Consider the following 16,936-nt stretch of genomic DNA (forward strand, 5'->3'; position numbering starts at 1 on the left):
CTTATATATCCTCTCTGGAGGGCTATACTATACCCAGGTATTCACAGACAATGGTGCTTATAGCTCAATATCAGTTCTGGTAAGTATGGGTAGGGCCAGTGCTACAGTAGAAACAGAATAGGTGAGTGCCTAATTGCGCCCCTGCAGGGGAGGTGTAAATTTAGTGCATGACAATTTTTTTTTTATTTTTTTTTTTTGTGTATATTTATTTTTTTGCTGCGCAACTTGGGCTTCATAGTAGGTGGCATAATAGCTAGAATGGGATGAGTCTGCCTGTGTATCAAAAAATCCTAGCACCAGCTCTGAGTATGTCGCCTCTATATACTGGAGTAGGTAGTAACCCTCTACATATTGCTGTTGATTTATTGTCGGGTGTAATATAGGCTGGAGTTCAATTACAGTAGAATTGTTGGGGTTTTTTGTTTTTTTTATATCTCTTATTCTTCTTGTTGGTTGTTGTAATATTAATATTTACAACCATATGAAGATTTCATTTTTAGAATAACATTTTAGGTTAGGTTTAGTTATATCAGAAATGTATTGATTTAGTTATATACAATTAGAAATACATAGATATTGCAAGTTGATCTGTCTCCAGTTTAATAAGTGAATTATTTATATATTTGGACTTTTCTACTGTTCTTTAGTGGAAGGAGAAAAACATTACCTTAATAATAACAATTTAAAACATTTTATTTAAAGTGAATGTAAATGTTTATGAATGAGTGCCAGGTTTTTAAAAATACAAATATTTACCTTTCTCTTGAGCAAAGCCGGATCGCCGATCCCCCGTCTGCTTCTCATGCTGTACTTACACAGCAATGACGAAACCGGCTTCCTCCAATCATGGCATGGCCTGACTAGATGAACGCTCTGTGGTGAAAGCCATGATTGGAGGAAGCTGATTTCCTCATTGGTGACGTAAAGATAGAGGAACTGCGGGCGGGGTATCAGCGATCAGGCTTTGCTCAAGAGAATGGTATTTGTAATAATACGCTGCAATGTAAACTTTCATGAATGAAAGTGCCTCTGTTTTTAATAGTATTTTTAAAAAACGGGCACTACTTCATGAAAGTTTACATTCACTTTAATTAAAAGAATAGCATTATAGGTGTTGCTTTCATTTTTGCTGCTTGCTTCCCTCCCTTTTTGTTCAGCTTTATTCCACTTTAAACAATCTATTATTCATTGAAATTCTTGAAACTTAGCACTTAAAGGACCATTAAATACAGTAGAATTGCATAATCAACGCATAAATAAAAAGGAACAATGCAATAGCACCAATTTCAATATGATAGATTCTGATTTTGTTTTTCTATTAGGTAAGTGGGAATGTCCATGGCACCAGTGTGATATCTGTAACAAGGAAGCTGCTTCATTATGTGAAATGTGCCCCAGCTCCTTCTGCAAGCAGCATCGTGAGGGTATGCTCTTCATCTCCAAGCTGGATGGACGATTATCTTGCACTGAACATGATCCATGTGGACCTCACCCCTTAGAACCAGGAGAAATCAGGGAGTATGAGCAGTCCTCTAGTACAAAAGATAACCCTACTGAATCCTGTCCTGCAAAAGAGGCCAAGAAGGGTGTTACTTCCTCAAATGAAAGAAAACTGAATACTTTGCAAGCAAAGGTTTTGATGGCACCCAAAGTTACAAGTTCCCTTACTCCTGGGGAAGTGATGTTGGCTGTTACAAAAAACTCTAAACCAGCTGGGAAAATGGTACTGGCATCTGCTCCACGAAAAATTTTGCCTGCTGGAAAATTACTTTTGGCATCAACTGGACAGAAGTCACTCCCAAATAGGAAAGTCATTCTCACCTCTGCAGCCCCAAAACCATTGCCTACTGGGAAAGTGCTCTTGACCTCCTTGGGGAAAAAATCTCTGCCTGCTGGAAAGCTTGTTTTGGCTTCTGTTGGAAAGAAGAATCTCTCCGCTGGGGAGTTTTTCTTAACATCTGTTGACAATAACTCTTCAACAGTTGGGAGAGTGTTTTTAACTTCTTCTGGGAGGCAGGTTAATCCAGCAGGGAAAGTTCTAATGGCGTCAGCTGAAAAGCATTCTGAGGTGGATGAGAAGGGGCAGTTAGCTTCTGCTGTAAAGCAAAAGACAACTGCTAAGAAAGCTTTTTGGGCTAATGGGTTAGGAATTCCTGTAGACAATACAGATCATGTAAAAGTAAACAAGAGTATGTCAGACACTACACTTCGGCTGGGTAAGAGACCATTGACAATAACATCTAAAGAGGACTTTGGCACACAGAAGTCGTTGACTGTAAAACTCAAAATTGCTAAACAAGAATCAAAACCTCACGAAAAAGAAAAGCTCAATACACCATCCTCTGTAGTAAAACAAGTAAACAACAAAAATCTACATTTAACTGCCAAGCCAAGAGAGAAGCCTAAGCCCCCTTTAAAGAGATCGTCTTCTAGAAAATCTCAAGAAACCCCAAGTACATTTAAAAAAAGATCAGGTTCAGCAGTCAGAAAGAAAAGATCTTTCAGTCCATGTCCAAAAGAGAAACCTAAAACCCCTGCACATAACTCTTGTACAAGATCCAAGAGCAAAAAACAAAGGTCTCGATCAGCGTCAAAAAAGCCTTCCAAACCAACAATTAAAAAGAAGTCAGTAGATTGTATAGAGACTCCTTTCACTTCTGCACTTTTAGACCAGCCTTTATCCCCTATAAAGCAATCATTTGCCTCTCAAGAGACACCTAGTCCTGTTAGCAGTGTTAATTCTTCGCCTGTTACCAGTTTCTCTCAGAGCCCTGCATTGTGTTTCTCACCTGAAGGAAAATAGATGTGCATATATGGCCCAGTATTGAAAATTAAGTGTATTACACAGTTAAATCAAAAGGCATAATCAACCATTTACATCTGTTCTGAGAAACAGTAGAGGGCATCTCTGAAAAATTACTTTTATCAGAGTGACTGCACAATCTTTGCACACAATAGAAAGAGAAATATAATTCTAAACAATAATAATCTCATGTTTTAGTAACAGATGCACATTGTGTCCACTAACCATGTTTTATCAGTTTTCAGCTCTTCTAGCACTCAGTGTCTATAGTATGGTGTTACAAGATCACCTTGTAGTGAAACAGCTTGAGTCAAACAACTCTGGATATGCATGAAAAAGGGCAACATGCAAAGAATGCTGCTCATCCGATCTGTAGGCAATAGGGCACTTCAGTGTGTTACAGTAAAAAAATAATAGCAGTATGGGATTAACTGTTGGGAAAAAAATAGAGGTGCCTTATTAAAAAGAAGTGTAATCGTCTTACAGATCACACAGAATTTTAGGGAGCTGCATACAATCTTGTTTGGTTTGTGTGCATTTTTATGGTGCGGACACAAATTGGTTACACCCAGATAAGTTGGTATTGCACACCAAAGGTTCCTATTGACAATATAAAACATAAAGCTTGCATAACAGATTTTTCTGCCTTTTTATATACATGCCAAACAAAAACTACTGCTTGAGAGGCAATTGCTGTAAATCATTTAAATTGTATTGGATAGCATGGAACATTTCACTTTAAAAGCAGCAAGTTGACCAAACAGTAGACTGCTGTGTATTTCTAAGAAAGCTGTCCAGAAATACATTTTAGGAAACATTCTGAGATGTTGCTAGTTTCTATCACAATCCGCAAAGAAAGTCTTCATAATATCATTCAGAAAACATAAATTTTTATTTTTTAGGTATTTTACTGTTGTTGTTTGGTCCTAATCTTCAGATTTTAGCTATTTTGTGCCAGTATCTTAGAAGCTTGCAATGAAGAGGGGGAAAAAACATTGGATGAAAACCAAATTTAGTTTTTATACACCCTATAAATCCTCACTATGTTTGGAGGATTTATGAGGTAAACATCCTATGACTACAGTTTATTGTAATGATACTCTGAATTGCATTCTATGAGTTATCATGTTTACGTATTGACCCATATTTACTAATGGTGCTAAACCATAAGTTAACAATGCACATCTGTAAATGGCTCTGTACAGTATCTTATTGCTTAGATCAGTTAGTAAATATGGCTCTTCTCTTGATGCAATGACAGTCTGTTACCAGACCTGCTTTTTAGATGCATATTAGTGATCCCTCATTGCAGCTCACAAAGACCCCATACTTTTCAACAGTTTCCTATCTGCAGATTAAACTTAATCCTGCCTTTGTTGAAGTCGAGCAATCTTAAAATGGGAATCATGGTGCTACAGGCAGCTGTGCTTTGTGTTTTACTGTATTTATATATAAATATATATTATTTTTTTAAACCAAAACGGTGTTGTGAATTTTGGTGTTGGTTACTGTACCAGTGCCTAATGGATGTGACAGAACCAGAGATTAGTTTTTTTGCTGATGCTTTCTGTCCTGTCTGCTTTTCCTGGTCATCAGCACATTCTTTATCTTATGTGGATACTGGATCAGAATCTGAAAGCCAGGAAGGTTTTGCCTATTTTTATATTGTTTTTTGCCTTCTTTTTTTTTGGGGGGGGGGGGGGGGATTTTTTAAAATAAAAAATTAGAAGTTTTGTGATTTTTAGAATCTAAATTATAGATGTATATATGTTGGGGAGTTGTCTTTGGAGTAGAGTGGTTTTGTGTTGCCCACAAGTAGATGCTGCATCTTCTTCTATAGATGGATATGATGCTGTCCCAATTATTTGCTTCAGCAGCGTGTTCTCGGTATGTTAAAACCACTAGTCACATCCTGTGGGTAGTAGTTGTATGCCATCCTCTGTCCTGCTTAGCAGTATATAGTTTCCTCTCATCTTGTGGGCAGTGACAACTTGGTGAGTAGTCCCACTCAAGTTATTCTTTTAATATGGCAGCCAAAGAACAGTGTTCAGAGACTCTGCCACTTTAGATTAATTAGAGAAATATATAAATCCATGATCCCCCAAGTAATTCTGTATTAGACAGATTTTAATCCTTTGTGAGGGCCCAGGCAGCAAGAATTTATTACGTTTGCGTGTAATCTTGACCGTGACTATTGACAAATGCAACTGTATTCTTTAAAACATATTAGGGAATGGAATATATTCTTGATTGTGAAAATCTTAGATACATTACAGCCAAAATTAGAATCTACATTGATGAATTTCAGCTTTGAATAGCTTTTTTGTAATATACATGTATAAGCAAAAATGCTTCTAATAAAATCTATAGCAAGTATTCACCGTGCACCAGCATTGTAAACACAGAACATGCTCAGAGAGCCTAAGGTGCTTGTACCCATCTCGTAATGACTCAATTTGTTAATTGCTGACTTGATACAAGCCCCACTGGAGCTCTGTACAGCTACAGTATTTAAAATGCTGGTCAGCTGAGAATATATAGCTATGTTAACGCTAGAATAGTGATAACTTTTACTAGAACCATTTTTGCCAATGCATATATATTGCAAATGTTTCTATTCAAAGATGTAATTTGTCTATGTGCATTTAAATTCTGACCGGAACGTCCCTTTAAACACTAAAAAAGATTTTATAAGCATAGTATTGAGGTTATTCCCCACCTCCCTCTAGTCCTGGGTGCCACCATGTTGAAATCTATCGTTTACTACATTTCAGTGCTGACATGTTTGCACATGTGCAGTAACTCTTCTTCAGACATCCCCAGTGTAACCTAGGTTCCATAATGGCAGCACCCATGATTAAAAGGAGGTGCATGAAATTTTAGTTTTCCTTTAAATAAGATGTTTGTTACTTGTTTTCCTGTAGCAAATTATCGTGTCATCAACTATCTATGCATTATTGTCCTAGGCAGAATCATTCTTGGGATATGAACTTATCTTTGTGGTACTGTATGCTAAATTTGACCCACAAACATGGATAGACTTTTTCTCAAGTGATAAAACCTATGCTATTCTATGGCACCATTTCTCAAAAACAGAGATTTGTGTTTCTTGAAAGAGGCTCCATAGTGTGTGTATGTATGTATGTATATATGTATATATATATATATATATATATATATATATATAAATATATATATATATACTATGGATTATATATAAGATAGGAACTGGAGAGGTTCCATTCTATTAGTAAATTAGAGTAGGATGGCAGAACTGCATAGCAACACAGGTGAATCAAATTAGTACAGTTTATCACAGAATGTATTAAGGATGTCTCAGGAAAGTATTTGGTTTTTGGGAGATAAAAAATGGTTGAGCAACAAGTAGCCAATTTTAAGTTGGGTTTTTTTGTACCATGTTTGTTAAATGGCAAGTCCTTAGAGCTATTACATGTCAACAAGTAAACATCTGTACAGACAGCATACAGTTTGACTGCAAATGCCTACTTATCTCTCCAAGAACGGTTTAAAGCCTATGTTTATATTAGCGCAACTAAGGGTTTGCTAATACACAATCCCACTATATCACCTATCTATTTTACACTTGTTCCATTCAGTGTTCCACATGCAGTGGTGCTACCAAACTCTGAAGTTATGATAGTTATGTGCTGAATATCTGTGCCAGCTTGTACCATGTGCAACAATCGAATATAAACAGAGACAGAAGCTCACAATTCGCCATTTGATGGGTGTGTGGCATCTGCAATATCACTAGTGTTTTCACTTTTTATTACTGTTTTCTCCTGTGTAACTACATTCTTGCATTTTCTATCACCAATGGAAGGAAATACTGCCTTTCATGAATATGTACTGTAATACTTTGTAAATAGAAGAATACTGTAAAGTTTAACTTTATTTTTGCCTCGTGTTTGTTCTGTCTCCTTGTTCTCTCTGTCTGTGAATGTTGCCAGAATTTGAATGGAATGTAGCACACGAGGTTAATAGATGTTAGAATAGTTAACATTTCAACAGGATAAGAGCTGCTGTAAACTTGTTTTCGTGCAGAAACTTAGCACTTTAATACAATATTAAAACATTTACCACCCACATTTTTAATCTATCTAAAATGTCTTTAATTAGAAATTTAGTTAACCTCTTGAGTGCCAGACACAGCTCCAATCCATTGTTTTTTATGGCATAAATGTAACCCATTTTGCACTCCTCAACACCAGGAAAACCACACTCTAATTACAGTCAGTGCAAACCCGTTTATAGCTGACTGTTTCAGTGCATAGTCTAGCTGTAAATAGCTTCTTCTGATCTGGGGAAATGATTTATCAATGGAATGTGGAAGTACTACTCTGACCAAAGAACCAATGTAATATTGATGTGGGTTAGCGGTCATCAGACTTGTATATTCAGTTTGTACAAAAAACTTACACATGGAAGAATTTCACCTTAAACAACAGTGATCACATATTTCTCTGCTTGAATTTTTTCTTCAGTGTTTAAAATACAAGTTAACTGGATTTTTTTTATTATTTTTTGTAAATTTTGCTCATCTTGTCTGTAATTGTCGCTTATACAAAAGAGCAAAGTTATGAAAAAATGTTGAAATAGTTTTAAAATGACTATTTTTAGTTCTGTCCAAAAAATCCATAACAATCTGTTTTTTGTTGTGGTTTTTCTAAATTTATGCTAACCTGATAAATTTAATTTTTTCATGGTGGTGAGAGTGCACTATCCATTACTCCTGGGAATTACTCTTTAATACCTCTAGAAGGAGGCAAAGATTCCCAAACACCAAGAACCCTATTTAACTTCTCACATATATCTCAGTCTAACGTATAGCCAAGCAAAGTAAGGTAAGAAAAAGAAATAAGTCGCAAACGGAGCAGGGAGACAAAAGAGGTGTTAAAAAAATTAACCCACCCAAAAAATGTAAGGTTGGGGTCATGGTCTCTAACCACTATGAAAGAAATTAATTTATCAGGTAAGCATACATTATTTTCTTTCATTCAGGTGCTGAGAGTCCACGGTTCATTACTCCTAATACCCAAGATGTGGAGTCCATGAGTAATAAAACTGAGAAATTTAATCCACAACCCCCATAATATTTTGTTTAATGCACTTAAAATGAAACAGGCAAAAAATCAAACTGAGACAGCTGACTGAAGAACCTTCCTACCAAAGGCTGCTTCAGAAGAAGCAAAAACCTAAAAATGATAGAATTTTGTAAAAGTATGCAAAGATCACCATGTAGCTGCCTTGCAAATCTGGTCAAATAGAGTCTCATTCTTGTATCCAGTAATCCACTGCGATGAAGACTGACCTTCCCTCTAAGTAAGGCTTGTGAATCAAAAGTTTCAACCAAGAAGCCAAAGAAACATCAGAAACTTGGACCTTTCCTAGAACCAGAAAAATAAACAAACGAGAAGTTTGTGTAAAGTCCTTAGTAGCATCAATGTAATATTTTAATGCCCTAACAACATCCAAAGAATGCAAAGATCTCTCTTAAGCATTTTTAGGATTAAGACACAATATCTCTGCTAATCTCTGAAGAAAATACCTTAGGCAAAAAGTCAAAAGAAGTCCATAAAACTGCCTTATCCTGAAGAAAAATCAGACGAGGATCACAAGACAGAGCAGATAACTCAAACACTTCTAGCAGAAGAGAGAGCCAAAGAAATAACAATTTCCAAGAAAGCAGTTTTGAACCTATGCATCAGATGGGTATTAAAGAATGAGCATAAATCTGTCCCTTCAGAGAACTGACAGTTAAGCTCTTATCCAGACTTCTGGGAATTCTGAAAGAATGTCAGGAAAAAACATGATCTATGCACCAAGAAATAAAGGCCTTACTGACTTTGTGGTAGATTCTCATAGTAACAGGCTTACAAGCCTGAATTAAGGTTTCAATCACAGAATTGGAGAAACCTATGTGTTGGACTAACCATTCCATTTCCATGCCATAAAGTTCAGAGACTTGAGATCCAAATGGAAAATGACCTTGTCAGATGGACTGACTGCAGAGGAAGAGGCCAAGGAGGGCACCTGGACATTTGAACCTTATCTGCATACCAAATTCTGCAACTCCACGCTGGGACAGCAAGGATTACTGAATATCTCTCTAGGCTTATCTTGTAAATCACTCTGGGAAGAAGTACCAGAGGAGGAAACGGATAAGCAAGCTGGAATGACCAAGGAATTACTAGAGCATCCACTAACTTTGTTGCTCAAAAGAGAGGCCATCAGATCTATCTCTGGGAGACCCCTAAGATCTGCAATCCTGGCGACCACTCCCCTGGATGTAGATGGACAACTGAGAAAGTCTGCTTCCAAGTTGTTCAGGGTATATGAATATGAATCGCAGAAACTAGACAAGAATTTCTGCCTCTGAGATACTCATGGCTAGTGAACTGTGAGTCTTTCTCTTCCCCCCCCCCCCCCCATGATGACATAAGCCACTGCTGTGACAGGGTCTGTCTGAAAACTGAGATGAGATTCTCTTCTCAACAGGGGCCTAGAGAGTTATAGAACATTTATAGTTCACCTTGCCTCCCTATGGATTACAAAGTCCATATGCTCTCAAGGACCCTCAAACAGCTCCCCAACCTGAGACTTAAATCGGTAGCGATCACAGTCCAGGTAGGATGATAAAAAGAAGCCCCTAAATAATAAACTGAAGTTCTAGCCACCAAGTCAGAGACTGACTTGTACTCGGTTTCAAAAATATCCTTTGAATCAGCTGTGTATATTCTCTGCACCATTGACAAAGCGTACAATGCTGAAGAGGTCTCATGTGAAAATGAGCAAATGGAATTGCATCTGAAGCTGCAATCATAAGACCTAGAACTTCCATACAAAGACAGAGGAGAAAAGAGACTGAAGGTTCAGACAAGCTGATACCAACCTTGACATTCTCTGCTCTGTTAGAGAAAGCCTAATGGAGACTGAATCTATTTGAAATCCCCCAAAAAGTTACCTTTGTTTGAGGAATCAGAATTTTTTAGATAATTGATCCTCCAACCATGTTGTTGAAGAAACAACAAGTCTGTTGGTGTAGGATTCTGCTAAAGAAAAACACGGTGCTTGAACCAAGATGTCATCCAGGTATGAAAACGCTGCTTTACCCTGAATTCTGATCACAGACAAAAGGACAACCAGAACCTATGTGAATATTCTTGGAGTAGCCAGACTAAATGGAAGAGTAATAAGCTGAAAATGCCTGTCCAAAAAGGCAAACCTCAGAAACTGGAAATGTTCTTTGTGAATTGGAAAATGAAGGTAAGCATGCTTTAAATCTATTGTGGATGTAAACTGACCTTGTTGAATGAAAGGCAAAAAAAGTCTGAATAGTTGCCATTTTGAAAGATGGAATCCTTACAAACTTGTTCAGAGGTTTGAGATCCAGAACTGGTCTAAACATGTACCTTCCTCCTTTGGAACAATGAAGAGATTTAAATAAAATCCCATCCCCTGTTCCTGCAAAAGGAACTGGTAAAATCACTCCTGTAGCTTAAAGATCTGAGACATACAGTAATTGAAAAAAGCTAGAGCTTTCACAATGTTCCTTGGAGCATTGGAAAGAAAAAAACTTCCTATGGGAGGCCTTGTTCTGAATCCTATTCAATATCACTGAGAAACTATATTTGGAACCCAGGGATCTGGAACAGACTGAAACCAAGCCTCCTGAAAGAGGCTTAATCTGCGCCCTACCAGAACTTTTGGATTGGGGTCTGCACCTTTATCCAGTTTTGGTAGAAGGGATAGATTTCATGCCCTACTTTGACTTGTTCCAGTTAGCACTGCCTCCAGACTGAGCCAGAGGTGCCTTCTCAGCAGAGAAGTCAACCTTTTGTTCCTTATTCTAACAAAAGGAACAAAAATTATTAGAAGCTTTTGATTTACCTCTATACTTCTTGCCTTGAGCGCTCCTTTACCTCCAGTTACAGTAGATATTATAGAATCTAAATCGGAACCAATCAACTTCTAATCATCTGGATTTTGACACCATATCAACAAATAAGGATTTAAGTCATAAGGCTATCCTTGCAAGAACTGCTTAATACATGTTTTCACATTAATCTTCATAATATCAAATACAGCATCACAAATAAAAGAATTGTCACTCTTGGCAAAATACTTTTCTGAAAGACTTGACAACCTGTAAGTAAAAGAAGCAGCCACATCTGAAATATAAATAACTGGCCTGAGCAAACACCCTGTTTGTAAAAAAAAAAAAAAGGCCATTTCCTTCCATAAGCCAGGGAAAGTCCACAACTTCATTCCTTACTGTTGGGAAATAAAACACCTGGTCACCAGGAGGAGGCAGTCACCCCAGCCAAAGGCTAAAATAGCCCTCCCACTTCCCCTATCCCCCAGTCATTCTTTGCCTTTCGTCACTATAGGAGAGCAAGCATCAGTGATTCTGATTGCTCCATCATGGCCGCGAAGGATGTAGTTTGTGGATCTGGTGGGGATGTCCTCAGTGGAGGTTACCTTGTCGCAGAGATCTGCTGATACAGGATCCCTTCGTTTATCAAAATCTAGATTCTCTGAGGCTGACTGTGTGGAGATTGAATGCTTAGTTCTACCTGGCTGATCTGGGTAGGGAGCCAAATGCTTCACATTATTATTCTTGTTTTTAATTTACAAGTTCTGCTGAGCATTCTGGAAGGACCTAAGGGTTTGTGTGGCGTGGAGGATTGATTCAGTCCTCATTAGCCTTTTTAGCTGGTGGTCTGGGATTCGGTGGAGTTCTGCTGCGACACACTCAGTTATTTCTGATGTTTGTCGGGACTTAGAGTGTTCCATCCAGCGTGGGTGAAGGTTTGGAGGATTTATGGCGGTCTTGCCTTTTAGGGGCTTTTTGGAGACTTCCGGACTTTTTCCTTTATCCTTAGTGATTTTAGACACCTTTTGGGAGGGCCTGGGGCTCTTTTCCTATTTTTGGGAGTTAGTTTTTTCCCTATCGGGCAGGATAGGCTGTGTTGTCTCCTTCTCCAAGCTTTGCTTAGGGTTTTTTTCTACCGGGGTTGGGATGCTTTGCATTCTTTTTCCTTAGGTGGGTTCCTCTGGTTACATACTCTGAGGTGTTTATGGAGATGTTTAGGGGCACACTGACGTGGCCTTGTGGTTTGCTTTAGCCTTGTTCTACTTCCTCTTCGGACGACTTGGTTCTCAATGTTTTCCTTTGGTCCTTGATGTCTTGGTGTTAGCTCTTTTTGGACTCTGTTGTGCTCTAGCTCCTTTTTGAGTGCTGGACTCCGGCAAGGGATGTTCTCCCCCTTTGAGTTGGAAATTTTCAAGTGACTCTTGTTTTCTGTTTTTCCGGTTAGTCCAGTCATTCCCCTGTGAGGTCTGTTTTCAGATGGGGTATTTGTGTTCCCAGGGGTGTGGTTGGTTCCACACATTTCTGGGCTCAGGCCTAGTTTTTGTCTGGGATCTTTCCGGATGTCCGGAATCTTATGATCCTGTGGCTGGTTCAGTGCGTTCCAGTTTTTCCAGGGAACATTGACTATGACTTATCGGCTAGTTAGTTGAGCTGCTTGCAACTTGGCCAGGATCTGTGCGTTTTTTTGAATCCTCCCTTTTTGGTCTGTCCTGTCCTTTGAATGATGAGTGTTCTTCTTCATGGGAGTTATTCTGTGTTTTGGTGTCTGGATGATTTTCATTCAACTTTTGTTTTCATCAGGCTACGGTTTCCTGTTTGGGGCTTTTGCGCTGTTCTCTGTGCTTTCCCCCTTGGGGGGGTAATTTTGTTCTCCTTAAGGAGGGGGAATTTCCGCTCTCGGGAGGTTGGCTGTCCTGTCTTGTGGGCAGGTGATTGGAATGGGTATTTTACCCTATAGTGGGTTATTCTGTTCCATCTGTGGAGATTGAAGTCTTTGTGTTGACTGTCATTAGTATCGTGCTGGGTCTTATGGCGATCTACTGCATTTTTCCGTTCATCTCTAGGGGGTTCTCTTGGGAGTTCCTACTTGAGGGACCTATTTGGGTTGGCACCTGAACTCTATTGGGGTGGCTAGGTCCGTCCCATTCTGTGTTCCGGAGATTGGGGTCATTTTGTTCCCCTGCTTGTCAGATATGCCTGTCGCTGGTCTGGTCTTGGAAGCAGAATCTGAGATCTGGGATTAGTCCTCGGGTGTTAAGGGAACGGTGAACCTCTTTGAGGTTTTGGTGCTTCTCCGTGTTCAAGTTATGCAAGTAGCTTTGGTGGCTTGTAGATAGCCTGTGATGTGTCCACTCTTCAGTGGATCTTTTGCAGTTTGAAGGTGGGGTTGGTGCTCTGATCTGGTATAATGGTTAGAGTGACAGCTTAAGTCTTTTGACATCTCAGGTTCTATTCCCATTACTGGGAGGTGTATTTTTATCAAATCTACTTCAGCTGCTCTTTACTTGCTCTGCAAGTATTTTTGTTTACAAGTCATCCTGGTATGACTATTGCGTGTGCTTGATGCAGGTGTTTTCTATCTGGGTTTTCGGCACGTATTTTGGCTACTAAATATCTTGATATTCTTAGTTCCTTGCGACTTGAGGACTTCGTCTTTAGTTGTTATTTAGGGCGTGTTTGCACTGTAATAGGAGAAGTTATCTTCTCAGTTTTCTGACCCCGGTCCTCATCTTGTGGTTTCTGTACTCTTAGAGGTCTGGGCGTTGCCTCCTCTTGTTTCTCAGGAGTGGTTTTTGGTCTCTGTGAGATTTACTTGGTTCTGGAGTTTTTTTTCTTTTTATTTGGAATTTGTTATACCCTATTTAGGGTCTTCCGGGTATCCTTGTCTGGTTTCTCTGTGTTCTCTTCCTTTTGGGAGTTTATGGTAGTTGATCCCTTTCTCTCGTAAGGGGTGTGTTGTGGGGGACCGACTGCTGGGCGATGGTGTCTCCCGAGGACGTGTTTGCTCGGTCGAGTATTTTCTGCGGTTTCTAGCAAGGCTTGTGATCACCTGTGGGTCAGTGTCCTTTTTCAAAGTTTTCTCAGCTTCAGACGAAGCAGGTTTATTGCTCGGTAGGGGTTCAGGCCTGGTGCCCTCAGAATGGCCCGCCTTTTGTACCCTCCCGTTTTAGCCTTCAGTGTCCTCTATAGCTTGGGTATTGTTTTCCCCAAAGTAATGAATGCAGCTGTGGACTCTTTCCATTTATGAAGAAAAACATAAATTATGCTTACCTGATAATTTTCTTCAGATGGAAAGAGTCCACAGCTCCCCACTCGTGTATTTTTCGGTGGTGCATCTGTTATTTTTAGTCTTTTGGCACCTTTTCACCCTGATATTTCTTCTACTGTTCCTTGTTCCTCAGCAGAATGACTGGGGGATGAGGGAAGTGGGAGAGGTATTTAAGCCTTTGGCTGGGGTATCTTTGCCTTCTCCTGGTGGCCAGGTTCTGAATTCCCAAAAGTAATGAATGCAGCTGTGGATTTTTTCCATCTGAAGAAATGAAAATTATCAGGTAAGCATTTGTTTTCCATGCTAATTATGTGGTTTTACGTACTAAATTAGGGTTCCTCCCTAAGGTGGTGTCAGATCGTAACATTAATCAAGAAATTGTTATTCTTTCCTTGTATCCTAATCCTCCTTCAGCAAAGGAAAGCTTGCTTAACAATCTAGATGTGGTTTGTGCCTTCAGGCTCTTTTTTTGTCATCTATACGGGGAAGTGTAAGGGGCAGAAGGCTACTACGACTTCCCTATCTTTCTGGTTGAGGAGTGTCATCCGCTTAGCTTATAAGACAGCTTGGCAACAGTCTCCTGAGAGGATAACGACTCATTCCACTAGAGCAGTGGCTTCCTCCTGGGCTTTTATGAATGAAGCCTCTATGGGTCAGATTTGTCAGGCGAGTACCTGGTCCTCCTTACAGACTTTTTCTAAATTTTACAAGTTTGATATGTTTGCTTCGGCTGATGCATCTTTCAGGAGAAAAGTTTTGCAGGCTGTGGTGCCCTCAGAATAGGGTCTGCCTCTTTTTTGTTCCCTCCTGTTATTCCTTCAATATCCTCTGGAGCTTGGGTATAGTTTTCCCAACAGTAAGGAATTAAGTTGTGGAATCTGCCTGCCTTATGGAAGGAAAACATAATTTATGCTTACCAGATAAATTCCTTTCCTTCCTGATAGGGAGAGTCCACGACCCTGCCCATAATTTATTTTTGTTGGGCGGCTCCTTTTTTATATTATTTCTTCTAGCACCTTTATACCCTGATGCTTCTCCTACTTTTCCTTGTTACCTCGGAGGAATGACTGGGGGATAGAGGAAGTGGGAGGGATATTTAAGCCTTTGGCTTGGGTGTCTTTGCCGCCTCCTGGTGGCCAGGTGTTGTATTTCCCAACAGTAAGGAATGAAGTTGTGGACTCTCCCTGCCAGGAAGGAAAGGAATTTATCTGGTAAGCATTAATTATGTTTTTATGACAATCTAAAGGGTCTTTAAAAGAAGTACTGTCTTCCAAAGGAATACTAGTATGTTTAGCCAGCGTGGAAATCATCCTATTCACCTTAGTAATGGAAAAAGAAAACAAGAGCTCACCCACACTCTAAGAGTAAAAACTTTTTTACAAGGTTTAATAAGCGCAACATAAGAAGAGTAAAACGTACAGGATTAAAAATAATTTATGCAAATAGTGAAATTATCACCGTGTTAGGCTCCCCCACGCTTCAGTGAAACAAATGGCAACCGGATTTGCTGACGACTTGTAACATATGTTCAATTAATCTCTTAACCTGTCAGAAGTTAATGAGACTTCGGCTTGTGAATGATTACTGCAGCAGCCGGTCCAGTTAATCACAGCTTGTGTAAGGAAAGAAGCCTCTGATGCCTCAACGCATTTCCTCTGGGCTCCACCAGACTTTTTCAAGAGGTAATGTTACCTCTTGAAAAAGTCTGGTGGAGACTTTTATTTTATTTTGCATAAATTATTTTTAGTCCTGTACGTTTTACTCTTCTTATGTTGCGCTTATTAAACCTTGTAAAAACTTTTACTCTTAGAGTGTGGGAGCGCTCTTGTTTTCTTTTTCCTTTTTAGATTTTCATGCGAAGGAGTGACCAGAGATCCCTTCAACATCGAGCTGCACTCACGTCATAATACCCTACGTCACAGTGGTAGCAACAAAAAGGACTCGCTTCCTACAAAACTTTTTGGGGCATTTTCTGAAAGACGTTACACCTTCTTTCTAACAGGCTATGTCTAATGTCAGGACCACTACCTAGATTTAACGTATCGGCTTTTAAGGTCAGACACAACTACAGCACGCATTATTCTGATATCTAATTTGGGTGGACATTGGTGCTAAAAATAACATAGTACTATACCAGTAACGGGTTTACTACCTTTTGCACATATTTAAGCACCAAGACTTTTGCCGATATATATATTATTTTCTGCTTATTTATAGCTATTTTCTTTGCCAGCATTCTTTTTGTCAGATTCTTGTTTATATCGTTTATCATATTTCATACATTGTATGCTACAGCGTCTTGTAGTGTTATCATAGAAGGGAAGCGCTTTTGTTTGTGTTTTGTCACCTTAGTAATGGTTTTTCATAAATCTGAATTGGCAGCAGGTAAAGGAAGGAATACACAAATTACCTTGCTTAGACCATTCACTAGAAATCATGTCAGACGGCATCAGGAATAGAGAAAACCGTAAAGGAAAGCTTACAACGGTCTGAAAACCCTGAATTTAAATGATTACAAGGCTTATCAGAAAGTTTAGGATCTTTAACCACTAAAGTAATTAAGATCCCCTTTAAAAGAGAAAATTAATATGTTCAACTTTAAACAAAAAGAGGAAATAATCAGGTTCAACATCAGTTGAAGATTCCTCATTACTGGAGGAAACTTCACCATCTGAAGACATTACACAGTATCTCTGAATTCAGGGTACATAGAACTTGTAGAAGATAAAATCTGAACTGACCTTTTATGATCGTTTGAAGGCGGGAGAGCAGCCAGTACTTCAAACTTCAGCCTTGATAAAAAAAAAAAAAAAAAAATTCACAAAAGGTGAAACATCAGAATTCTCATGTAATTAACACACAGAAGGTGCATTAATATCCTAAGTAACAGCATTAGGTTGGTCTGATAGCATTAACAATTCTTAACATGGTCCCATAAATGAGCTGGAGAAGACACCTCAGCTTTTTT

General features: G+C 39.0%; 1 protein-coding gene across 1 annotated transcript in view; it reads left to right on the forward strand.

Annotated features, from left to right (window-relative positions):
• Window positions 1–6,718, forward strand: part of NSD1 (nuclear receptor binding SET domain protein 1) — a 679,701-nt gene extending 672,983 nt beyond the window's left edge. Inside the window, 1 exon segment of the mRNA XM_053719266.1 lies at window positions 1,323–6,718. Within this exon segment, the coding sequence (XP_053575241.1) occupies window positions 1,323–2,803 (1,481 nt within the window). The 3' untranslated portion in view covers window positions 2,804–6,718.
• The last annotated feature ends 10,218 nt before the right edge of the window (window positions 6,719–16,936 follow it).

Source organism: Bombina bombina, chromosome 6, assembly GCF_027579735.1.
Source record: "Bombina bombina isolate aBomBom1 chromosome 6, aBomBom1.pri, whole genome shotgun sequence".
Lineage (NCBI taxonomy): Eukaryota > Metazoa > Chordata > Amphibia > Anura > Bombinatoridae > Bombina > Bombina bombina.